Source organism: Eublepharis macularius, chromosome 5, assembly GCF_028583425.1.
Source record: "Eublepharis macularius isolate TG4126 chromosome 5, MPM_Emac_v1.0, whole genome shotgun sequence".
In the NCBI taxonomy this organism is placed as follows: Eukaryota; Metazoa; Chordata; class Lepidosauria; order Squamata; family Eublepharidae; genus Eublepharis; species Eublepharis macularius.
The window spans coordinates 78,683,897-78,710,903 of record NC_072794.1 but is presented as its reverse complement, the minus strand read 5'-3'; the positions used below and the strand labels follow the sequence as shown (position 1 = coordinate 78,710,903).

At 38.4% G+C, this 27,007-nt stretch overlaps 1 protein-coding gene across 2 annotated transcripts in view; it reads left to right on the top strand.

Annotated features, from left to right (window-relative positions):
* NFIA (nuclear factor I A) overlaps positions 1 to 25,660 on the top strand; it is a 448,502-nt gene extending 422,842 nt beyond the window's left edge. For both annotated transcript variants that reach the window (XM_054981696.1, XM_054981695.1), the window contains one exon: positions 18,651 to 25,660. In XM_054981696.1, coding sequence (XP_054837671.1) covers positions 18,651 to 18,727 — 77 coding nt within the window. In that variant the 3' untranslated portion in view covers positions 18,728 to 25,660. The remainder of the gene's footprint in view (positions 1 to 18,650) is intronic.
* The last annotated feature ends 1,347 nt before the right edge of the window (positions 25,661 to 27,007 follow it).

Sequence of the window (27,007 nt, the reverse complement as noted above, 5' to 3'; positions counted from 1 at the left end):
CCTGCAATACTGTGTTCGCTTGCTGTTTTTCACATCCCTTAACACAGGGCTTAAGTGTGTGTTATGCTGCAGTTTCTGTGACCATGCAGACTCCATTCTCTTAATAACTGCATCATGTATCTATCTAGATAACTAATAGCTCTGATACCAAAAAATCAAACTTTGCTTTAAGCTATTGAATAACTTGTGTTTCAAAATCGTAAGATTTGAAAATTAAATAGACACTGGATGTGGGGGTCTGTTTCAACCACAGCACCATAGCAGTGAGGACCAGAAGCAACACTGACACAATATAATTAAAGCTACTTATATTGTGATTATTTATGAATTCATTTTGCTTGCTACACTGCACAATATTAGAACACAGCAATAATAAAAGTATCTTTCCTCCTTTCTATGTCTGTTCATAAGTTTGTAATGCTATATCAGTATTTTGACTATAAGTTTTGATAATATGTTTCAAATCATTTAAAATGGACAGTAGTCAGTGTTCTTCCTCATTTGATGTTTCTTCATTCAAATGTTTGTTGTGAATCGTCATTGCCCTCCCAGTCGGAATGAAGAGGCAGACACAAGTGTTGTGGGTTAAAGGGCCGCTTTATTAAATTGTAAAAACCTATTTGTCAACTCAGCAAGGGCCTAACTAGCGGTACAGGTCAGGCCCTGAGGTCACTCCAGGACCTCCGCCCTGACCTGTATGGGTGACCCCCAACAGCCCTGGGTGTGAGCCATCCATGGTATGGCTGGGGCCCAGCCAGCCTGGCTAAGTGGTTCATCCCCTTAAAGCTCCCCCACTTGGCCATACAGCTGCAGGGGGGGACCGGCTTGTCCAGGGATTCCCCACCAGGGCCTCTGACCTCACAACTGGGCCGTACAGCAGCCAGCCGCTCCTGACAGACCTCAATCCCCACCAATGGGAATATGCCAAGGGTGGTCACCGACCCACTCATATTTCCCCTCGCGCAGATCCCCGTATACAGGGGAAAGCACCGCTACTGCCTCTTCCTTCTTTCGGAAGGGCAAAATATAGCCCCCAGCCAGAGCGGCTGTTACCGCCGGCCGGGAGTACTGCATTGACTTAAATTGTCCATCATGGATGACGATGCATCATGAACCTCAGTACTGTCTATATTTTTTGTCTTTTTCCAGATCTTCAACTCACAGTGCCCTTTAGTACCAAGGACAATTGTAGTGGCTGTATCTAGACATTTCTATCCATATACGTGTATGTGTTGTCAATTCGCTTCTGATTTATGGCAATCCTATGAATTAATAACCTACAAAATGTCCTGTTGTTAACAGCCTTGCTCAGATCTTGCAAACTGGAGGCTGTGTCTTCCTTTATCGAGTCAAGCCATCTCATTTGGAGTCTTCCTCTTTTCCTGCTGCCTTCCACTTTTCCCAGCATTATTGACTTTTCCAGAGAGTCTTGTCTTCTCATGATGTGACCAATGTACTGTAGCCTCAGTTTCATAATTTTAGTTTCTATGGAGAATTCAGACTTGATTTGATCTAGAAGCCACTTATTTGGCTTTCTAGCCATCCGTGTCATCTGTAAAATTCTTCTCCAGCACCATATTTCGAATTAGTCAATATTCTTCCTATCAGCTTTCTTCACTGGCTAGCTTTCACATCCATGCATAACCGGGACTAACATAGTAGGAATAACCTTGATTGTGGTCCTCAGCAACACAGTCCTCTCAATTTATCATTTCTTGGTTTCTGTCCCTACCAGAGGATTTCTGCAGTGTAATGTGAGACATGGCTTGAGTCATCACTGCATATGTTGCTGTCTATTCAAATCTAAGAAAATATTGGACCCAGAAACTGTATAAGCCAGGCCTAATTGTAATTAGGCCAGGATCCAAACAGAATTCGGCCTTGATCTAAACAGAAGCAGTGGGAAAAAGTAAAAGTTAATTTTGGGGCCAAGTGGAATCATACTATAATTCAACCCTTTAGAGTACATGTTTAAGATTACTTAACAGAAATAATTTACACATTAATATTATCTAATCACATTCGTTTGTTCACCAACTGTAAATGAAGGAGCTAGGAATCTGGTAAAAAACTAGATCTTTCTTTTTTTATCCTGCAATGAAAATGGGAATGTTCTCACAGTTCTGCATTAAACCATTTAAAAATCCAAGATTGTTTGTCATGAAGCATCCTTGCAGTCATGTAGACTAGAGACAGCTCCTCTGCGAAATAGTTATGGGGGAAATAGGGCATGTCTGCCTTTTTGATACTCTAATTAATCTGTGTGATGAACCTTTTTCTCTTCCAGGACAATTTAAAACCAGCGGTTCTCAGTATTGGACTCCATGATACATTGTACCCTTTTGAGCTGCTAATCTCATTATAGCTGCCGCAACCATCAGCTTCTCATATAATCTGAATGTAAAATGGCCAGCATCCCTGGCATCTTGTTTTACTGCCATACTTCTCTTATCTGAAGGGAGCTTTGATTCTCCAAAACCTATACCCAGAAAACCTTGTTGGTTTCTAAGGTGCCACTGAACTCAAATCCTGCTATACTTCTTTTAAACTCAGTAGAAACATAATAATAGATCCAAAGTCAAGGTATAGTGGCCAGGGCTCAGGATTATGTGGATCATCCCCTGGTCCTGTGCCTTGTTTGCAGAAATTTCCCTTATACAATGTTGTTATGTGTGCCTATTTCTAATCTTAACCTAGATAAACCAACATACCCTGCTAAATACATTTTAATCAGGTTCTCAGTGTGAGTTTAGGAACATATCCATGGTAAATTCAAAGCCTGTTATAGGAGTTGTAGGAGAAATTAACACGTGAGGAAGGGAAGGCAGGGAGTACACATCAGTTTCTAGTACATCCATACTAGGACTTGATATCATACAGCTTTCCCTCCATTCTCTTTCCATTTTCCCGAATGTTAATTTCTACTTACAGTTCCACACTTGGTTTTGAATTCACACTCAAAAAACAACACTTTTGTGTATGTAGAATAATTTTATCCCTGATGTGCAGGGCTAAACTTCTTCAGTTCACTAAACATTATAAGGTCCAGTGAATTAAAGAAGTTTAGCCCTGCATTCAGTTTGCTTCTGAGTGTAGACTAAACCATGAGCTACAGCCAGTCAGGCATGCTTAAAACATTTTACGTATGTCCATAAGAATGTAACTTTTGATGTGATAATGTGTCTTGTTGTCTGAAAATACACAAATCCAAATCACTGCTAGTGGAGTGAAGCTGGTGATACGGAACTTCCCCACATTACTCTCCTGCAGTAGACAACTGAGTACCTGAAACTCTTCTTCTGGGGATCAAGGACCGTCAATAACAGTATGGGCTGCACAGTGGATTCAATAGGGGGGGGGATGGATGGGCAGAAATCACTCTCCCCTTGTATGCCAACAGAAGCGCCATTACACATCAGTCAGGTGCCAGGCAGGGACAGTGCAGGCTGTGTCCCTAGTCCTAGGTCAGAAGTGCATCCAAAAAGCCAGTGGTAGCCTGGTCCAAGGGGCAGTCCAAAATACAAGATCAGGAGTCGCAGGAAACAAAGCAGGACCCACTGCTAGAGTTAGAAGGGTGGCAACTTGTTGCTTCCATGCTTGATGGTCTGTCTTGGCTGGGTTTTAAAGCTTGGTACCAGAGGGCTGGGATTACAGCCAGCTGCTTGGAGTGATCCTGGGGCTACTCCTCATTGCTATCAGCAAGCAGCTGACATTGGGCCAGGAGGTGTGCGCTTTGCTGTCTCTTCTGCAGGCTTGCTCTTTGCCTTCGTCACTTGTGCTCAAAGGGTATGGGCAATGCTGGAGGGCTGGGAATGATCAACTGAGTTCCACCTGTTGTTGCTTCCTGGCTGGAGGGTGTTGGTTGCTCTGCATCAGCTTCTGGCTATTGGTCCTGATGAACCTGTAGCTCATCAGTCTGCTTGCTGGTTCCTGATTCAGGGCTGGCTATCCTGGGCTTCTCTTCCCCTGAGTCCTCTTCTCCTGAGGAGCCCTCAATGTTACTGTGCCCTGAATGGGCCACAACATCATCTTAGAAATCAAATAATTAGAAACTCTTGAATCAAATCTCCAAACTAGTAATTAAAGTTAGTGCCACCAACATCAACATACTTTATATGTGGTACTCAGCCCAATAAAAGAAGCCACACTCTCCAGTTTGCAGGATCTGAGTAGGTCTGTTAGAGATAGAATGTTTTGGAGGTCTTTCATTCATAGGGTCGCCATAGGTCGGAAATGACTTGACGGCACATAACACACACACATTCAGCCCATGAGTCAGGACTCTCAGGGAGGTCAAAGACTTCCATTTACTGGGTTATGAGTCTTTATAGAGACACCATTTTTAATTGCTTTGTCAAAAAGCCTGCTGCTAAGGTTCATGCTTTAATTGAGAGAAGCAGCTGGACAGCAAACTCATGAGAAGCTGCCTTATACAGAATCAGACCATTAGTCCACCAAGCATTGCCTCCTCAGCATTATTTACTCAGACTGGCAGTGGCACTCTAGGTTCTCAGGTGGAAGGCTTTCACATCACCTGATCCTTTAAACTGGAGATGCCAGAGATTGAACCTGAAAACTTCTGCATGCCGAGCAGATGCTCTACCACTGAGCCACAGCATCTCCCCTGATGTCACTCAGTGTTGAAGAGAAATCTTTTTTAGCACGGGCAGGCTCAGAAAGTCTCATTCCTCCTCTTCCTGTCAGGTATCAGTAGTGTCACTTCCAAATTCACATGCTTGCAACTCAAGAGGTCCTTTATACTTCCCGGGCTTAAGATGGGTCTGGGAAGATCACTGCCTTGTTCAGTATCATTGTATTTAGACAGCTATACTTGGACAACAATAAACTCTACTTGAATCTACATTGCTCAACATCATATAAGAATAAAATTTCCCCATTCCTTCAGAGAAGTCAGTGGTCTTTATCCTGAGAAGTACAGCAAAACAGATAATTCCAGTAAGAGTCTACTTTTTTTTTTTTTTGCAGAAGCTTGTAGTTTAGGAAAGGGGACTGTTATCTGTTACTATTTAATGTTTTTAGCTCTCCTTTAGGCCCAAAACAATGGGCTGTTAACATTTTTCCCTGTCCTGAGCATAACAAGGCAGAGGCCCAGACAGCTCTGATGCATCTGGATGATGAAGGTATACATGCTGTATATATGACACTTATGGCTAAAATAATACTTGTATTTTACTTGTTTTAGGCATAGATGTACCAGCATGCATTAGTTAGCTTGCCTCAGGAGCCCATTCTGTGGTTCAGACTGCAAGTACTGTCTTGAGAGCTTACAAGCAAAGGATTTTGCAAAAGCAACAAGAGTGGAAAGTGCAACGAAGAACAAAGAGAGTTAGACTGTGGTGAAAGCATATGCCGGCTGCTATTACTCTCTGTGCTGTTAGAATAAATTATGTCCCCTTTTTAAAAAAGAAAAGCAGCACTTTAACTGTAATGCTATATGCAAATAATTAAGAAGATATTGTTTAGCTTTTTTCCATCCCTGCTTCAGTCTTGTGGAAACTTTTAATACTGCAGTTTGAAACTTGTGCCTCTGGGTCTCAAATGCCTGAGAAAGCTCTGCAGGCTCTAACTGCAGAACATTCCTTTGGTGGGCCCTGGAAACAGAGCAAGCTAGCACAAGAGAAGTTCAGAGAGATCACATGTAAATGAAGGCTGGCTCTAGACTCCCAAGGAGAATTTTATTTAGTTTAAATCTGAACTTGAACTTTTAAATGCATTCTAGTGGAAATGGACAGAAAGAACTGCTGGGTATAGTGCAAGACCATGTTGCTAGGAGTATAGTACCTCTGCAACACTGGTGTTAATAAACAGAAAGAGAGAAATGTTGTTTTATAGCCCAAACTTGCATAAAGGGGGAAGATACGTCTCTGAAAACCCAGAACGTGACGAATATACACTGAACAATGATAACTGATCATGTTTGGAGATGTGCATTTCCCCTCCCTATTTATGTGTATAGATAGCAACATACAATTGCTGCATAAGCATGAATTTACCATTAGAATTAAGAAATGTATGTGTGTGAGGGGGTCCCACCTCTGCTATATTGGTCACTTTGGCCCTAGATCTCCTCAGATGAAGGGGGATTGAGTGCACCTGGTTCCTCCTCATCTCACCAGCTTCTATCCTGTACAGCCTGGAGAAGGTAGCTAGGATACTCATCACTTGGCCTCCTCCCAATCCCTGTTGAAGGCAATGCTACTACAATTAATGCATGTTGGTCTCTACCTCTCAAGAGGAGAGCAGTCCACATGAGATCAGGGAGCATCTCTGAGCCCCACTCCTCCAAACCTCAATGGGGATATGCTGCCAGTCAGCTGTTAAAGGAGCAGTCCCTGGTACATTTTCCTACACAAACTTTGGAGATCCCTTTCCCGCCCAGACACAAATACAAAAGTAATGTATATACACTACAGGTATTATTATGACATGCTTCTTCAGATCAAATCAAGTGTTGGTCATTTTAAATAAATGATTTCAAAAATAAATGTGTCTTCAAAGTTGCATGAGTGATTGATGGACGCAATCCAGTTTAGCAAGTCTTCCGCTAAGTATTTAGTCAATGTTCTAGTCCCATGGAGTATCTTCCATGTATTGGAGTCTCCTACCATCAACTTGAATCAGCTTCCCTTCCGTATAGGTTGAATTTACAGTCTGCATGTAAGGTAGTATGTAGATTGGGCCCAATGCAGATGTTCTGTTTCACTGAGTCTTTTGAAGATCTCCCATATTTTTTCTTAGTTACGTTGCATTTCTAGATCTTCTTCAAACAAGAGTTTTCATGAATGTTTCAGCAAGGTTGCTCTAACGTGCAAACTTACGTATGTGAAGACAAGCCTGTGCAAAGTGTCATGTGACATCCCTGTATGAAGTTTGAATTCTTGTTGTATTAGACCAGTGCGAACTTTTAAAGTCATAACCTGAAATTTTGTGGTTTAAATTAATAGATTTTTACAACACCAAGTTATAATGTTCAGAACACCAGGGTAAAGGCTACTTTTTGTATGTGTTTGAAAGTAGCCTACAAGTAGAAGAAATGAAATTTTTGTATTCCAGTAAGGAAAACTTTATGCTGAGTAACAAATAGCAAGCAATGCTTTGGAGGTCTCTGAAAGATTTCATCTTGCCTCCCACTTAATCCCTTTTCTGTACTTCAGTCCTCAAGTAACTTCCATACTGTGGGCTCACTTTAATGGGTAGAACCTATTTTTCATGAAAAAGCAGGAAATAAGCTGTCTTTGGTGGGAAAAAAGATTTACAAAATGTAATCATTGTTGAAATATTCCCTTTGAACTAGCTTGTCCACAGGGGTGTCTGGCTCCCAATATCCCCATTTCTTTAAAACACCCTTACTAGTTCTTCAAGTAGATCAGGTACACTGGTGGCTCACTTCTTTGATGTCTTGAATGAATGAAAGAATAGTCTAATAAAGGGAGCTGTTGATCAAGCATAAAATACTCTTTAAGCTGACAGAATGGCAGAGTTAACACATCCTAAGCTGCTTTTAGGGTTTTTTTTTTCTTTTTTCCTGGCATTTTCCTGTGCTTTGTGTACAGTGGGGGTTTGTATTTTTTAAAAGCCTCTGATCTATGTAGTATGCCGTCCTATAACAAAACCAAAATAGGATTGTTTCTTTCTCTTGTTTGGTTGACTACTTTTTCAATTCTTTAGCCTTTTTTAACTAGAAAAAAGATCTGAAGTTTATTGTGTTTGGCTTCAAATGTGTGGCACGAAAGTTGAGGACATTTACTTAACATATGCTTGGTAATAAATAAAATTAATTACCTTACAAAGGGCTTATTTTAAAATGATTAAAAATAAAGTCCTGTCTATATGTCTATTTTTCTATCTATACACACACACTGTGAAATTATTTTATTTTGTAGTTAGAAGAGGGTGATTTTTCCCCCTGTAGATATAATGTAAGTCTTAAGTTTTATCTGCTTACCATGATTATATTTCAAGCCTTTCCCATGATAGATTTATTCAGTATTATAGTAAATGTCATTATTTTACAATTCAACTAACCTTCCATTCATTCTTCAAGTTTCAAACAATGGAGTTATACTCTACTGTCAGGGAAGTTCTGGGAATAGCCAGATTTGCTGAATGCTTAGAATTCTGAAACCAGAAGCAGTAATTGCTGCATTAGAATGTTGGTGAATTTGGACAGAATTAGAATAAAAGGATCCAAAGTGGTTGTAACCAAAACATGCTGTCCCAGGAGATGCATTACTAAGTAGTATTAGGCTGAAGGTCTATGCCATATATAAAAGATCTGTCTGTGCTGTGAATATTCTGTTAATTTCTAGCACACCAGTGAACTGCACACTTGATATTTTTATTTATTTCAAATTTGTATTCTGCCCTCCCTGCAAGCGGGCTCAATATATCAGTCTTGCATTACTGTGCTGATCACCACTGGGAAATAAAGTGCCCCACTGCTAAGTGCTTGAGATGGAAGTGCTGCCACTTCCTCCACTCACCTGGCAATGGGGTAGTCTGTTTACCAATGACTGGAGGTGGAGATCTGGCAGGTGAGCTACAGGAAGAAGCAGGACTAACATAACAATATTCAATGCACTGGTGTGCTAGAGACAATAATATAAAAATAGAGAGTTTGTGACATACTCACAGCGCAATGATTTATCTACCTATAGATTATATAAACTCCTCTAGCCAGATGAAGAGGAAAAACCATCATCAGTAGTGACTGGGTAGACAAACAGAGAGGTAAGGGATAAGGCTTAAATATTAGCATTCAGTTTCTTAATATAAAAACAGAGCTCATGTCATTTTCACCGTGTAGTGAGCATGTGTTTTTATCTTTAATGATCAATAGGTTAAAGTCCTTATCTTAGAGTTATAGTATATAATTCAATATAGTTTGCCATGACTGTCTAATGTCTTACTTCAAAGTGTGTATATGTTTTTTCTGAACAAAGTTTTCAAGAAGATTTTCACTTCCAATATTCTGTGTTTCCTAACTCTGATTAAGACAGCCAACAGATACACTTCTTCTTTTAACTTCTTTCTTAATTTTCCCTTTGCATGATTTTCATTCTAATCTCATCAGATAGATGCAATATAAGTTCAGGGAATGAAAGGGAAATGCATTCCTGTGGAATAAAGGGAAATATTTAGGAAGAGTGGTTGCCTCCCCTATTAGGTTACTGACCAGATTCTTCTTCAGATGCACCTGTATCCTGTTATGATGAGAAATAAAGAGTGACCACAACAAATGCTTTTTGTAAATTTAACCATGAATACATCCAAGACCAGACTTTTCAATCTCTTTTCCCCACTTCATCCCTACTGAAACATGCAAATGGTTTCTTGGCCATTCGGATGTCTAGTTAGTTCTTTCAGTAAATGCTTTTACCAGAAGCATTCATTACATATTTTTAGTGTCTATGGGTTGGATCCTAAAAATTATGAACGGAACTCCACTCATCAAACAGTAACTTGAAATGTCCATTTATTGCTTATAGCTAAATGGCACAATGATGATACATCTGCACTTGAATAGAATAGAAGATTTAAGTGGAGTTTATACAACAGACATTAGAAAAAGAGGCATTCTGCTGGAAGTACATTGTAACCATTTGGAGATACTATATTTCATTATCTTATAGCATTAGCAATGGCCACAGAATTATCACAATTTACTCTCTGATACTTGATATAAAATATAACATTTCCCATAGTATCCCACAAATTACCATTGAAAAGAAAAGCAAGTCTTTGGTATGCCTGAAGCCACTTTGGTTGCTTCTGCTTGGCATGTAAACCTTACAGAGATTTTCAGTGTTGGGCTTGCAATACAAAATATATAGCATGCCTCCGTAATTTTTTCCCCTAGTTTCAGCTCAACTGTTGTTGTTGTTGTGTGTTTAAAAAAAAAAGATTTTAACAGTACAAGGAGTCCAGTTTCAATTTACAAGGAATCCAGTTTCAATTTGTGAAGGTATGCAAAGTTGAAAGAGTTAAAATATCTCTTAAAGCAAATCATGATTTTGTGGATATGTACTACTACATAAAAGCTAAGAGTTGTTGTGCTGGTACTGAAATATACATAAGTCATGCTCAACCTCAGCACTCTCACAGTGCGATCCTAACCAGTTACATATTTCTGAGTCCATTGAACTTGATGGCACTGGCAAACCAGTCCAGTCTGAAGAGTGCGTCAGCCCAGAGAATTCTTAAATGACTTCAGGTGACAACAGTTCCATAGGACTGTGCCTACGTTTGTCATCTAAAGGAAATGTTGCAAAAATACTAGCCAGCTATGATTAATCTAGGAACTGCATATCCCCTTGCTATACATTTATTAACTAGGTATTTGACCATGGCTCTTGCACTGTAATTTAAAATCATTAGAGTGTTGCTTTGAAATGCTAGTTCTTTCTTGTAAAAGTTACCTCAAGAACCATCCATGTGATAATCGTGGTTCCCGCCAGGCTCCTTATACTAAGGATTTAGATATACATTTCCTGGGTGGAAGTACTGCATTGTATATTTGAACATCTATCCAACCTAATCAGCATTGGATTAGATTAAGATAAGCAACAACTTGTGCAATCAGAGGAGGAGGAGGTAAGGCAGAAATATAAAATAATTCCAGTTTATTCTCTTTTATACATGGGATCAAGAAGTTTTATTTCAGCTTCCAAATCAAGATCAACTCTTTAAGGGGGGACATTGCATGGCCCAATAATCTGTCCAAGAGATTTGTCACGTTTGTACTGTTATGTTGCCTACTTGCCATTCCAGAGGGAGAAGGAAGACTTTGTTTTTCACATGGAAAAGAATCTGATGTATGTCATACTTTAGCTAAAGTCAGTTATGTCCTTATCTAAGGGACCTGTGTCATATATCAAAGGATATTTTAATGCATATTCTGTTTTTTACAGATTATATTGCTCTGTTTAATCTGTTGTCCACCTTGGGTCCCAGGTGAGCTTATAAATGTTTAAAGTAAATAAATAAATGTTAGCCCTTTAAAGTTAAAAAGAGTGTGAAATAACCACACTCCCTTGAGTAGTGGTATACTGGCCACAGCTAGTTTTTCCCCCACTCAACAGATTGCCTGGAGGCAATTATTCCTTACCAGGCACAACACTAAACTAAAAACTGCATTGCCACTTCCATAAATGTGTAGATTTTAGACTTTTGTAGTGTCAGTCTTCTTGTAGTTTCTCAGTTACAGCTCCTGGAGCAACAGATATATAAGGTCTGTGGTCTCATGCTTGGCTAGGGGAAACCTGGTTTCTGCCATGAAATGTCTACCCAGTGTTGGCATCTGTAAGCCAAATCCGTATCACAATATTGTTATGAGACCCAGTTTGGTGTAGTGGTTAAGAGTGTGGGACTCTAATCTTGAGAACCGGGTTTGATCCTTCACTTGAAGCCAGCTGGGTCTCCGGAGCTCTCTCAGCCCCAGGGGCGGCGCGCCTATTGAGGCCAGGTAGGCGGTGGCCGCAGGCGCGGGGTGCTGGAGGGAGCGCTGGAAGAGGCGCGGGGGGCAAGAGCGCGCCCCCCCAAAGCAGAAGCCTCCTATTCCTCCCACCCCGCGCCGCCGCCGCCACCAGCACAAGCCCCCGGCCGAGCGCAGCCACCGCGGGCAGGCATTTGCTGCGGCGGAGGCAACCAAGCGGGAGAGCTCGGAGGCTGCCTGCTGCAGCGATCGGTCTGGCGGCGGTGCGTGCGCTCCCGTGATGACGTCACGCATGACGCCATCACGCAGGCAGGTGCGCGCGTGCTCGTGCGCGCGGGGGGGGGCGCTTGGCCGGCCAATCGCAAGCGCGGCAAACCCTAGCTCCGCCCCTGGTCAGCCCCACCCACCTCACAGGGTGATTGCCGTGGGGATAATAATGACATACTTTTTAAACTACTCTGAGTGGGTGTTAAGTTGTCCTGAAGGGCAGTATATAAATTGAATATTATTATTATATTATTAAAGGGGAAGGGACAATTTTAAAAGTTGGGGTTTTTTTTTAAAGGCCTTAGTCATCACTGCATTGGGTAAAATAAAAGCTATTCTATGGAATTTGTCAGAGGAGTTTTTAATGTATTAATGTCCTTAAATAACCTACTTTGTTTTGAGAAGCAAGCCAACTGTCATACCCAGTTCTGGATTCCACATTAGTAACATCCTTCTGCAATATTAAACTTTTGCCCTTGTGGACTGTTGTTTCACTTTTTTAAGAAAAGAAGTTTTAACTCTCATCAACTTACCACTGTTGTTTGTTTTGTCTAAAATATTATTTACTGGGAAATCTTTTGAACTAGGCTGGGCTGGGTTTGAATATATACTGCTTCAGAACCAAATATAAAACAACAGACATTTTGGCCTATTTCTGAACTGCCAGTACAGTCAAATTTAATACTAAAGAATAAATATTGCAGTTCTCTTTAAGGTATTCTAAACTTCAGGACTAGTGCACTTAGCAGTTGTTTGGATACCATGGCAGAATTACCGGAACATTTTTTAAAAAAAACATTCCGCAGCTAGCTTTAGCTATAGATTGGCATTCTTGAAGTAATATAATTGTCATTTCAGACTTCCTGTTTAGGATTCAGTCAAGTATATGTTGTTTATGGTTCATAAAACCTTACTACTGTGAGGATTTTAGGATACTAGCAATACAGAGCCTCAACTTTCATTGTGCTGTAAATTAAGGCGGGGGGGGGAGTGTGATAATGCTCCTCCGAGAACATTAAAACAGAGCTCAGCAATGGTTAAATGGAATTTTATAAGCACATTCAGTGTGGAACTGTTTTGCATTACATGAGTTGAATACCTTAGAGATGACACACATCTGCAGGCACTTTATTAAATCCTTAGTCAGCACTTTTCAACCTGATGAGATTACTTCTTCATTTGACTGGAGAAAGGAAAGATCTTGTACCGGACTGCAGAATTCTTTTTGAAGTTTCACCTTGAGTGCTAGGGAAAGGACAGTGAAATCCATTTATGTTGATATAGAATTGTAATAGCAATAGCGAATCTATGGCAGTGATTTTACATAACTGATACTATTCAGTCTTGTGAATCTGTATCCACTTCCTAAAGCAATATGTTTTAAAAAATAGAGACCACAGATAAATGATTGTTGCTTTAGTATCAAATACACAGTTGTAACAGGTTGGTATAACACAAGCCATTTTAAAACTTAGCAGAAACATTTCTGGTGACTAGCTGGTACAGAAGTTTAGATTAGAGAACATAAGAGGAAAATAAAATGGTCCAGGCATAATGGTTAATAAGTCTTAATATTCTTGTTACAAGCAGTAATCAACAAGCTAAACATTGCATCAGCATAGATGCTTCTTCATAGAAATAGACATAATGTACTCATACTTGGGGGTGGCATGTATGCCTATGAACGTCATGTATTTTTCTTTCCATATTGTGTTCAAATTCTCTACTATAATTCCAAGTTTATCTAAATTTGACTGTTCAGTGCAATAGAAAAATAAATGGTCATGTCTGAATGAAAGGATTTAGACATAGAAGCTTAAACGATAGAAGAATTATGGTTGTTGGGGGTTTTCCGGGCTGTATTGCCGTGGTCTTGGCATTGTAGTTCCTGACGTTTCGCCAGCAGCTGTGGCTGGCATCTTCAGAGGTGTAGCACCAAAAGACAGAGATCTCTCAGTGTCTTTTGGATTAATAACCTAAGAGTTGTGAGAGATCTCTGTCTTTTGGTGCTACACCTCTGAAGATGCCAGCCACAGCTGCTGGCGAAACGTCAGGAACTACAATGCCAAGACCACGGCAATACAGCCCGGAAAACCCCCAACAACCATCGTTCTCCGGCCGTGAAAGCCTTCGACAATACATCGATAGAAGAATTACTGCATATGTACTTTTTCTCAGAGATGCTGTGAATTAAAAAAATAAAATTTAAAAAAGCTACCTCAGAACAAGGGTATATGTAAACTGGTTTATTTTGGAAAGTAAAGATTTCTTCATGATGGTTGTGTGAAAATATCAAACATACAAACACCAACCCATTTGGGCATTTTAATCTTGGAGGTTGCTTGGTGTCCACTTGAATGTATATAATCCAATCTCTGCAAACCAGCTTTAAAGTTTCCTAGTGGACAGGAAAGGGTTAACGTTTTATTTTGTACAGGAACGGAGCAGTGTGTGCAGGAGTCATATTGACACCCCCTGTTCAGGGTAACTGTACTCCTATATTGACATGTTGATCATCAAGAACACAATAGCACTCTGTCTGCAAATCATTGCTAAAATCATCTTTTTTTAAAAAAAGTTTGAAAGCCTTAAGGCTTAGACAAAGGCGCAAGAGCTGCACTGCGCAGTTCAAAACTCCAGAGTCAGCAACTTCTATTGATTAAAAACTAACCTTTAAAGTAACTCTCAGAGTGTGTGGTTAGCATTTAAATTTAAACATGTCATGAGTTGATTTGTGTTACTGAATACCAACTCTGAAGGAGTTACATTCGCATCACTTTTTTTTTTCTAATTCCCTTAAGCAGCTAAAGTATTTCATGAAATGTCAGTAGGGCAGGAGAGTAGGAGAAAGGTGTTTATTGGGAGAGGCTGTGACTGGCATTAGCCTTGCAAGTTTTCTTTCCCATGCAAATATTCAGCTCTCCCTCCCCAACACTAAAAAGAAAAGTGTGGGGAGTGCAACACAATAATTAGCCCTTTGTCTAACTTTCCCAAGTGCCAGAAAGAGGCTGATTAATTAAATATACAACAGCATTGGGTTTTGGAGTGGGGGTCTTGCTTGTTGGGTAGGTCATAAATTAGGCTGAATAAATACTTCAATGTGTTTGCAGTGGGCCTGCTACGTCAGAGCCACTGGAAGGTTGGTGGGAGGAGAGCAGAGTGTTTCTTGCTAATGATAGTCACGTCTGGGTCTGTCTGGTTGCTCTTAGCAACCAGACATGATGTAACACCAGGATGAACTTGAACTTGGGGGACTTGAAAAGGGAACAATAGACCAGAGCAATCAATAAAGCCTATTTCAGTGAAGGATTACAGAGCTGCTCTGGGGTAACCTTGTCTGCGAGGCACGCACTGAATAGTAAGATGGGTGAAGAAACTTTTTTTTCCGTTTTTGAGAAGAGTGCAGAAACACTGCAGTTTTTTTTTTTAAACTTATGCAGTGAGTAGTAGAGGACAAAAAGTGGCATGGAAAAGTGCACCCCCTTCTGTCCAAAATGTGCACTGTGTATTAAGAAAAGAAATACTGGATACAAGCTACATTGTGAAAGAATGCAGGGAGTGTCAAAGATTTTGCTACATGTCCTTGAATGACACAGGCCTCATCAGTGTGTGGGCAGTTGGAATCAAGTCCCATTAATTTGGAGGAAAGTGCTAAAATATTAAACAGAACCTCGTCTCTACTTTTAAAATTAACTTAATGTAATGGTGCAGATTTTTCTTCATCTTAAATCTGCCTGCTTTAAATTGGACATTCTTCAATTATCATATAGTTATCAGTAGTAGGACTTTTGTACAATCAAACATTTTAAAATAATAGCAATATAAGATGAACAATCAAGGTGCCCTGGCAACACTTAGCAAGTGATCAGGCTGCTCTAGTTATAGCATGCATGAAAAATGGGAAGAGAGTGGCCTTTTGGTTTAAACGTTTGGCTTCTGGAACACAACTCTTAGGTTATTAATCCTAAACATTTGCATTGGCACCAATGTTTGTGATCCTGGTCCAGTCGTCAGGGTCAGGTTTTGCACTGACATGGAGTTAGTATTTGGTCCACAGAATCCAAGCCCTTACAAAATGGTGCAAAGAGTCATTTACTGTGCTTATGAAAACAAGAGCATGTTAATGTAACCTATGATAGAATGGAAGTGCAAGAATCATTCTTCTTAAACACTTTCCAAAACTTTAAACTTTCAGATGGCAAAAATATACTCAGATGGTCAGAGTGAATGGGCAATATTTCACTAGTCAGACTTACTCTATGTTAATCCAGTGAAGCTACCAAACTCCCTAATCTTCAAATGAACATTCTGCGCAGAACTTACATATGAAAGCTATTTTATTTGATTACAGGAGTTCTGGATCTAAGGTTATAAAATCTGTAGAGAAAAGATGGCAAAGCTTTCTAAGAGTGTTTTTAAAAGACTGAAGAATTAGACAGTGGGATGAAAAGGAAACTAGGCAACCAAACAGTCAGTGTTTCTGCTGCCAACTTATTTTTACCGGTATTTATTTAACCAGTCTCCGTGACATACTGCCAAAGCCAAAATCATGTAATCTTGAAGCCAGCAGGGTTTTTGCTTTACTTTATAATAAGCAATTTAAATATTAATAATTCCAGGTGCACTGGTGCAAGCTTGTTTTGTCTGGGAAATGATCGTGACTGTAATAGCACTAGTCTCTGTCATTTGTATTTACAGGAGATCTGTTTTGGTCACTATAAGCAGGTGTAAACTCCAGTGGAATAAATGCAGTGTTGTTAATGTGCCATCATTTAAAGAAAGAAAAATGGGTTTTGTAATATCATGCCTTGGTAAAAACGATTAACATTGGATAACTGCAAAAATGGTATGGCATAATGTATAGCTTGTTAGACTTGTACCAGGAATACCTGAGTTCAAATCCCTGCTCAGCCCTGAAGCACACATGCCTTGGGTCACTTACAGTTCAACCAGTTTTATGTTATATGTATAAAAGAGGGAAACAGTATCTGTACCACTCAGGATGGGTCTATGATAAATAATCATAACAAGTAAAATGCTCACTCAAAAGGTTAGTTAGCCACCCTTCAATATGTAAGAAGCTGCAAAATGCTTCTGCATAGCAGGTTTCCATACAGTAAGGCATAGCATTCTGCGGGGGCTTCCTGTATGAATCATCTCAAGTTGAACATCTCCACATCCGTGCTAGATTCCACTAGACGCACGAAAGCAGAAGCTACAGAGAAGTTCCACATAATCGCATTTGTTTCCGTTCGTAAGAATTTTTGGCAGTTTTCAGGCGGGAAGGATGAGGTTCGAGTCATTTTACTTAAATAAGATACAATGGTTGGCCAGGACATGCAGCACAACTTGTCTTTGTATATAATTTGACTCATTATAACATTTGGCATTGTATTCACTTGTTCATTTGAAAGTAGCTATCTGCAAACTAAAGTCATTTGCAAAATCAGAGTTGAAAATTAGACTTTTTGTTGCACCTTTATTCTTCTCACACATTTGTAGATTCAGTGGCTTCTCAGGAACAATTTATTGAAACCAGTTGGCCTAAATCTAAAGAAGAGAAAGAAAAAAACTTCACTTTTGAGTGATTCATTCCAGGCTGTCTTAATTGACAACTATGCCCATTGCACAGCATTTTATGGAGTGCCAACATTTGTTCCATTTTAATTTCATAGAAGAAAGCTTTTTGGTAGGCTTCGCCATCCTTCCTTCCTTCCTTCCCAGACAAGAGTCTTGACCAGAAATAAAAATTAACATTTTCACTGAACCCAACCGATTCATATTGTAAGGCTCGAGTACTCTGATCCTGACAGAAGCTGGCAATAATAGAAGAACTTTCCATGTGATTTGTCCAGGTGAAAAAGCCAGTTTACATGCTATAACCACACCCTGGTGTAGTCACTCCACAGTGTCTGTTTTAGGCAACCCCAATGTGGCAGTTTCAACATTCTGACCAACTAATTATCTGCCATTTTTGCAGACTCTGTATTCTATAGTTATAGAAAGTACTTATTTTGTATATATTCTTCTGTGGGAAAGCAAAAGGTGCTTTACCTTCCAAGTCTTGATAAAGTTCGTAAGAAAATATGACAGTGCTCAAGATATGCATGGAATCCAGTGAATGGATTAGTTGCAGAAAAAATTGTAGGTAAATTAGCTTTAAGCCATAGTCTTCTTGACATGACTGAATCTTAATGTTTTAATGGATTTGCAGAATGTTGAACAATTTGCCAAATTTTCTCTAACATTACAAGCAACTTCTGAATTCTTTGCTGCTTTATCCTTTTTCTCATAGCCTGTCCTGAGGCTTCCTTGTTTCATATGCAGTTTGAAGATGGATGGGGAAAATCTCTGTTTCCCTTAACAGGAACCTGTTTTCGTTCTATTTATGTTTATTTTATGGAAGCATTCATTAAGACTCTTTGTGAATTGAACTTTGATATTTTAAAGTAACAATTAAAGGGCAATGCAATTTTTATGAGAGTACATGCAAAAATTATCTGTCATGTTATGCAATGATTTGTAAATTTCCTGTGTCATTTTATGTTAGGTAAAGAGGGAACCATATCAACACAAGAAACAGTAAAATAAATCTGAGCCTGTTTGTAGAGTTATTTCTTACAAGTCTTCACCTTACTGAAATGCCTGCTTATTCTTGTTTGTTAGCATTTTATGATTCTGCCTGTTGTGCTTCAGTCTGTTTTCAGTTGTTCTGCTGGTTTTGGTATACTGATATTTTACTCGTTATTTTGTTTTAAGTTGATATTGATTGCAGTTTGATTTTTTCTGTCAATGTTATGCTTTTAGGCTTCTCTAACATCATTGAATGGGGAGGCAGCATACAAATAGTCTAAATAACCAAATGAGGATTTCTGTGATAATGACCATACATAATAAAAATTCCCTTTTTTTTATTTCCTTCATGCAGTCCTGGTACCTGGGATAAAACTCATAGCTTCCCACCATCCACCAGACAGACCACCTGACCCCTTCCCGACTCTATAACAAGGAAGCAGCAGCAACACAGCGCAGTTACTTCACATCTATGGAAGGGGAGAAGAACAGATATCAACAGCAAACTGATCACACTCAGAAATGGCAAAGTTATGGTTGATTGACAAAGGCCGTAACATGGGGGGGAGTAGGGGATTTTTTTAAAAAAAAACACCTTAGTGACTGATGTAATTTCTCATATGGTGCTGGAAATGTTTGGGCTTCATAATTTTTGAAGTGTTTCAATTGGTAGTGTAAGCATTAGGGACATCAGGTAGTAGAGCTAGCCTGCTGGCTGCTTACTGACTTGCTGTTATAACACTTTCCATATGTCGCTTGGTTGTTTTACAGTATTTTCATTGATTTATTTCCCATACCGGTGTGAAACTTCTTGCGAGATCATGACAAACAGACTTAAGTGATAAGTTTTGTAGTAGCTAAATTCTGCGACATAGAGTTTACAGGACAGACATGAGACATGTTTTTCCGTATCATATCAGGATTTTTTAAAATTTTACAGTCAGCAGTTAGATATGTAACATGAATCATAAGAGCATTATCAACAGGTTGATTTTTACTCAAGTTGCAGAGAAATATACAACCTCAATGTACTGCTGTTCAGAAAAAAAGAAAAAGGTTTAAAATGCTGCACTTACATAATACTTTAGATGATTTTCAACAATTACATAAAATTCACACGGAAATGGGGAAGTTGGTCTGTTTTGAAAGAAACTGACAGGAATCAATCAAAACAATCGAATTTTGAATTGAGAAAAGTGCAATTTCATTGGATAGCTAAATATCTTTGTAAGATAGAGATTGTTGAAAATTCTATTTTTGTTTTCCAAGTCCTACCACCCCAGGACTCTAAATTATCGGGGTAAAAAACAGCCTTGCAAGAAAAAAGGGGGAGCTATTTTTGCTTTTTATGTTTTTTATTGTTAAACTTGTATCCCTTTAAAACTGAAGGAAATTTTAAAAAATACAAAAATTAATGGTGCTTTTATCACAATATGTTATCTACATTAAATGCTAATTAATCATTTTCTGTTATCAAAGCACATAATTAAAATTAAATCATAATACCTGTTAATTTTATAAGCTAAAAGTCACTATAATAGATTATGCCAATTCTAACAAACTTTATGTGTTTCCGGCAATATAGGATATATCACTTCTCAAAATACCTTGGCCACAACTCAGCACACAGTTAGATATACTTCATCCCATTGATATAAGTGGGTTTACGTATACCTATCCCTGGATTGAATTGTGAATCTTGAGGTAATAATAGAGAGCTGTCCAGAAAACAAAACACCTTTGTGTCCCTGATCTGGTTTTATTTTCTGGACCGTAAAGGCAAATAATAAAGCAAAATGCTGATTCTACATCTTACGCCAGCTCAAAGCAAGGGCACCCTGAAAAAAATAAAAGTTCAGACCCCAAATGTCCTGTATCTTATGTACAAAAAAAAAAAGAAGAAAAAAAACCCCAGGAAAAATACAATTTTTTTTCTATCAGACAGCGGAGCACCCCTTTGCTTCCCATGCAACTTTAAGAAGGTTTCCTATATTATACATATATATACATTCTGATTGGCAAGTCCAGCTAATCAGAGAAAGTCTCTGCATGTTCTAGTGTTAGTAACTAATTTTTATATAGTTAATGTAGGGTAAAGTAGAGTGCATTAAGACACAATATTGTAATCCCTAATCCAGGCACTTGCCTTTAAACTATGTTTGTTCGGCCCTTCAGAAGGGTTTCTACTACTGTCCTATACAATCAAGTAAACTGAATTTCTTGGGAAGACACTTTGCTCCTCATCTTTTCCCTGAAACTAATTTTTTTTGTTTTGTTTTCTTGATTTGCACGAAACAAAAAAAAAATTCCATATCAATGTGCCTTGCCCTGGATAGCGATTATTTGTGGAATTGTTGCACATGTTCCTATATTGAAAGGGTTTTTTTCCCTAGTCAACATTTGGAGACACTTTTTTGTAAGTGTGACTTTTATGTCAGCCATTGTCAGTTTCAGCATCTTAGAATTCAGTAGAATGTTAGTCGTTTCCACAGATAGGGGTAGTGTTTTCTTGTCCTGTACGGTCAGTGGCAGTGCTATTCTGAGATCTGTAGATGCTAGATTATCAGTATTTTTGGATGTTGCTGCATTTTACATTTTATTTGGAGTCTTCCTTTTGTTTTTTCCCAGATATATGAAAATATGCAATACCTGCTTATGTCATATAGAAGAAAAGCTTAGCAATTCTTAATTTTTCTTTGACTTTTTTTTTTATTTGACCAAAGTCAGTGCTGCACTTGACGCAGTGTGTTTTAGGTGTTTGTACTTTTTTTTTTTTGGTGATTTTTGAATGCACATGCAGGAAGGGCTCTTCTTAGAGAAGCAGTCAAACTGTGAAGCACTAAGCTGAACCCTGCTTCAAGCAAGTTTTGTTTTACAACTGTTCCTTTCACAAGCAAGCCTTAAAAAAAACCCTCCCTTTTTCTTCAGCTCCCACACCCATTTTTATTAGCAGATTGCAATCAATCCACATTCAATAAAAGTATATAATGCCCATTTTTATATGCACGTTTTTAAAACTTCCAAGTTCTAAAAATTGTTTACTGGTTATACTCTATTTAAGGAAAAATGTTTTGGATTTTCATATATGTCAGATAAGTGGTTGAGTAGTCATTTGCTCTGTTGTATTGTGTGATTGTTAGTATTATGGTATCACATCCACTAGCCAGCATCCTTTGCCTTCCCTATAGCACTTAGCAGGGCATTACTTTATTAAGACATATGTGCACTAAAAAATAAAAAATAAAAAAATTAGCAGCTTTCAGTGCTTCACAGTGAAGGGAAAAAAGCCTAGACAAACATTTTGTCAGAACCTTGCTATAAGCCAAGGTATTACCAGTAAATTGGTTGTATATACAACAAAATTGCACCCTTTTTTAAAAAAACAAACTAAGCAATAGTTTGGGCAGTTAGTTGTTTTTAGTGAGCATGTCGTAGCCATGGCCGCAAAGAGACAGAATCAAAGCTGCCCACTCAGAAGCGATGTAATTTGTATGTTGTATAGTTTTATTGATTACACTGATTTATTCTACCCTATTTTATAATGCAGGACTTTTGTAATGTTGTTTAAATGAGGAAAGATTTCTGTCAAATTAGCTTAGTGGAATTTCTGATTGTTCGTTATAAAGGCAGCATTCATAGAATTGCTTTTTTTCCCTTTGGGAACTGGATTTAAGTTAAAAACTTTCCTGTTTCCTTTTTGTATGTATTTAAATACAGTTATTTTTTTCTTTTCTCAATAGTATAGCATATTCCTATGCTTGAGAAGTATAGGCTACTGAAGAACCATTGTAAATGGACATTACAGATATGCTGTATTTTTGAAGGTGTTTTATCGTATTAAGTTTGAAGATGGTTCAGTTAGGAATTCTGATCGGAATTGCATAAAACAAATTGTTTTCAAGGCTTTAAACATTAGGTAGGCGGTCAAGGGTGTTTACCAACTGGGATTGTAAAGTATTAAAGACACTAAATAAAATTTTGGTTCCTCTTACTATCATGCAGAAACACAGCAGTTCAGATCTGTTCAGGTGTGGAGAACAAACAGTGTTTTATTCCTCAAAGTAGAACAGAGAACGGAGATCTTAAGGGAAACAGCTGCATGGGGTGTGCAATCTACAATAGAAAAATAAGCTTTGGGTCACACTTCAGAATCAGATTCACATTTGTGTTGCCCATTTTGAAACTGCTTTTTATTCTTTGTGGGAAAAAAACTTCTTTGTGATCCTTTCTCTGAAAATCACCAGACGCACAAACACCAACTTTTGCCTCCTTCTTCCACCTCATCCACAATAAAAATGACAGTATGTCTCCATAAATTGACTTTACTATTAAATATTTATTCTTTTATCCCTTTTTAAAAATTGGACATTAGCTGTTGTCATTCTGCACACCTCTGTAACACTATTTATTCACTGTATTTTATATATTTTTTAAAAAAAATGAGCTAAAATCAGCCATGAGTATACCTTGTTTGTACTGTGATCTCGGCCCCTTCTCTTAAGAAAGTAAAGGAATAGGACCTTTTCAGCTCCACAGTATTCAGTCAGCCCACAGGAATATGCAAAATCCCTCTACCTAGTTTTCTTTCACTATTTCCTTTTTGTTCCTTATCCTTTGCAGCTTTGTAGTAACAGTGTTAACATTTACCATACACACACACACACACAAAAGACAAAAAACCCAAATACATGACATGAAACAGTTTTTCCCTTGTGATTTTTTTAAAAGAATGTCAATACTATAGTTTGCATTGTGTCTCTAGAAATATCTTTTTTATTATTTTCCTTTGGTAGAAGGCCTCCATAGAACAAACATTGCAAACCACAACCAGTGTGAAAATGTAAGGAGAGCTTCAATGGCACCTAAACAAAACTCATCTTTCATGAGATCTATTGGGGGAGGTCTCATGAAGTGAACTCTGCCTACCAGGCAAGGTTTCCATTAAATCAAACTTACAAAGCCAATTTTGTCTTGAAGTCAATGCATGTATTACTGTTTGACAGTAAAACCCGGCTATGCCACCATCAAGTCCAAGGCTGTGCAATAGTCTAATTAGTATCGAGTACATTTTCCTTTTATTTTTTCCAATAAAAAAGCAGTGGGATGAAAATTGCTTTGATATATAGCAGGTAACATTGAAGCTATTCCATAGCACTTAACTGTAGTGAATACTGTGTCACCAATTCTGAAATCAATTTAATGTTTAATGCAAATCCATTACATGGTGCTATTACAGGCTGGCAAAATGATTTACAAAAATGTGACAACTTGGGCTCAATTCACTCTGCTTTCCAACAATGTAAATGCATAGCAGTGTTTATCTGCATGAGAACTATGCACTAATATAAATCTGAAAAAAGAAAGAAAGAAATATATCAACTTTGGTATCTAGTTTCCGTTTACTTCAATCTTTTGCCTTTTTGGTCATTATTATAAATGCCAGCTTTAGGACAGAAAGAAATATAAGAAAACCAGCATAATACCTGATATATTAAAAATGTAGTGCCTGTGAAATCTGTATTATATTGCTCTTCTGAAGTAAGATTTTTCTACACCAGTAGCCTTCGCTGTCTGTCAGAACCTTCTGATATAGGTGATGTAAAATAACCGTACAATATTAATGCATGCTATTCCATAATGCTTAGTGAGCTGTATGAATATTACTCAGAGTTATGTTAGTCTTTTTTCTGACTTGGTTCTTGTCAGATAGGTTTAAAGATATTTCACTGAGAACACAAATTCTGTTTTTTTCTTGATTTTGGGTGTTTTCAGTATTTTGGAGATAATACATTTACTTAAAATTCAGTATTACTTGTGTTGGGGGGGCATTCTTTATCTTGAGGGCAGGCATGAGGTTTGAAATCAGAAATCCATGTGTGGCGGTATTTTTGCTTACAAGCTTCCATAACAACTCTAGGAGCTCAGTCTGAAAGAACGATAAGACATATTTCTATTAAGGGACAATTCTCTAACTTTGAACTGACATTGAAAATGTTTTTAATGGGCAGTGTTTAAACCAGGTACCCATGCTTGGCCCTTTTTCACACCAGACCTCCTCATAGTAAAACAACCTTTTAAGAACCTTTAAAAACCCAACCTCATGTGGCTGTTTATTTTCATGCACCATTGCAATTTTCTCCATAAGAAAACTCTGTATAAACTTTGGGCCCGATTCATGAATGGTCACTAGGCATTAACATAGGCTTTGGGTTTGTTTTTAAATTCAAATTTGAGCTCTCTTCTCCCCCCCTCCCCCCCCCCCACTTCAGCATGTTAATGTTATAAGGAATCCACCTGCTTTCATTTCAACCAAGGGACTTCATGGAAGCAAAGCAAGACTTGTTCCATACCTACAATATCTAGATCACCTGAAATGAGGAAGGAAAAAGGAAATGGGGAGTAATATTTTGATGAACTCACCCCCATTCTGCCTTTTCACAGATGAGACATTTTACTGTGCTGTTGAGCAAATTATAATTCCCTTGATCATACCAAAATCTGGAGATTTTCATATCATTTCAAACTTCCTTTCAGGATCTTTCCTTGAGCAAAGAGCACTTGCAATTAAAGATTTCACTAGGCATTTCTATATAGCCATCCCTCAAATCAGTGGTTTTTTTTCAAGCTAGAAATGAAATCTGAAATAGTCATAATCCCAAGGACAGGACTAGCATGTATGCAAAAGTTGAAAAGGTTTAGCAATCCAGAAAACTGATCTTAATGTAGTCTTAGAGAGCACACATTGAATAAAGCAATGTGGCTGGGTAAATAGGATCCCATTTAGACCTTCTCTTTGGTTGCTGCTGTAGGAAGGCAGGAAATTGTAGTTTTGCAGTTATTTTGCAGATCTGCAAAATATGTTAGTAGGAACACTCAGCTAATAAGAAATACCCATGATGCACCTGCTGTTGGCTTGTTTGCACAATTAGGCATTCACCAGCTCACATGCTCATTTCTAGCAGTCATGTACTTTGATTTTAATTTTCAATTTGGTGTTGCAATGCACTTCCAATGGACGTGAAAAATCTGCTGAAAAATCACTGAACCCTGTGTTAATAACCCTGTGTCTCTACCTTTCTTTATGAATCGGGCCCCTTGTGCCTCTAGAATCTTTGTAATGACTCTCATAGTCATCATTTTCGTTTTACTGTGTTCTGTGAAAATTTGCAATTGGTTGAGAATCACTGTGGGCATCCATTTTTTTCAACTAAATCTCTGCAGGTTTTTTGAGCTGGTGTGGATTAGTTTAACTCTTGTATCCAACCATTAGTGCTACCACCCTCTCACATTACAATACGATTACTGGAAGCAAGTACTGCATTTCCTATGCAACAAAAAAGGAAAATAAAAAATTGCTAATGCTAACACGTTTTGTTGTTCTTTACCTTAGTGTATGTAAGTATCTTTGAATGTTTATGAAAATGGGCCTGATGATACCTTAACTTATCTCTGAAATTTGTTGTAGCAAGAGAACATGGTTTGGGAATGAACAGTGAAACAGAATGTTATGAGAATATTGCAGGGTCTTTGTTCTGGCTTCACAAGCAGATATAACAAACAATTCAAATAGTCTTGGCTTCAAGGTATATCTTCAAAACATTCCATGGAACATCTTCTGTTCTTTTATCTGAATCTTCAGCTAGAGAAGAATTGTCTGGCCCACATGCCAAGATCTTGCCTACAACATTAAGGCCTCAGGAGCAGCTGAACAGGAAGTAGTGCCAATGCTAGTAGTCATCCAAGTATGTGAACCATTAATGCACATTTCTCTCCCTTTTCGCTGTGGAATACATCTTTGAAATTCCTTTTTACAGCTGGCCTGAGAGGGCAGGTGAATGGACTTATCAAGTATTACCACTTCAGTGTTCCAAAGCCCTTAAAGCTATAGACGGCTCTTCTTTTGTGGCTACCCTAAGTGAATATGGAAGGCAAAAGGTTCCTCCTGTTAAGGAAATATTATCCAGAGGAATACAGTTAAATCAGACTCACAAATAGGTAGAAATTATTGTCTTGTATGTGTGTTTTCTGTGATGCTTTACAGGCACTTGTTTTCTGTAGAAATGGATAGTCTTGCACAAATCTGCTGGAGGTAAACTAATAACTATAGGCCTCTACTGAGCAATTCTTTTAAAGGAACTCAAGCACAGTGGAGATTTGAAGTTCCTGACTAGGATGACTGTCACATGACATCATAGGTAACCTTTTAAACTAAAAGGGCATTTAAAATTTGCTTGTGCTGTATGGAATTGCTATTTGGGTTTGTTTTTTAAAAAGGCTAGAATCTGAGAGGTGAATTCTTTAGTATCAGGATTAAAATTAATCATATAAGAAAATCCATCTGCTTATGGTTTCAATGGAAAAACCGTTTCTCAGGCATAATTCCATCCCACTCACTGACTGAAAGGACATTTTTAGGGCATGTGTCCGTCACATGATAGATTCTCTTTCACAGTTTATAGACAGATATGAGGAAAGCATTCTGTTAGGAATTAAAATTAAAATGCTCACTTATCAAGTGGGCATGGAGAGTGCGCGTATGCTTTTTCATCAGTTCCTAGAATCGATGCCACTGTTGCTACCAATAAATTTGCAGGGTAGATGGACTGGAGCAGGGCGGGGACACAAGGGTCTGCCTTTATCCTCCCTTCTCAACAGGACAGGTAGACTGACTGTGGCTGCCAACCTGTCACATGTTTGTGTGTGTATATTCCA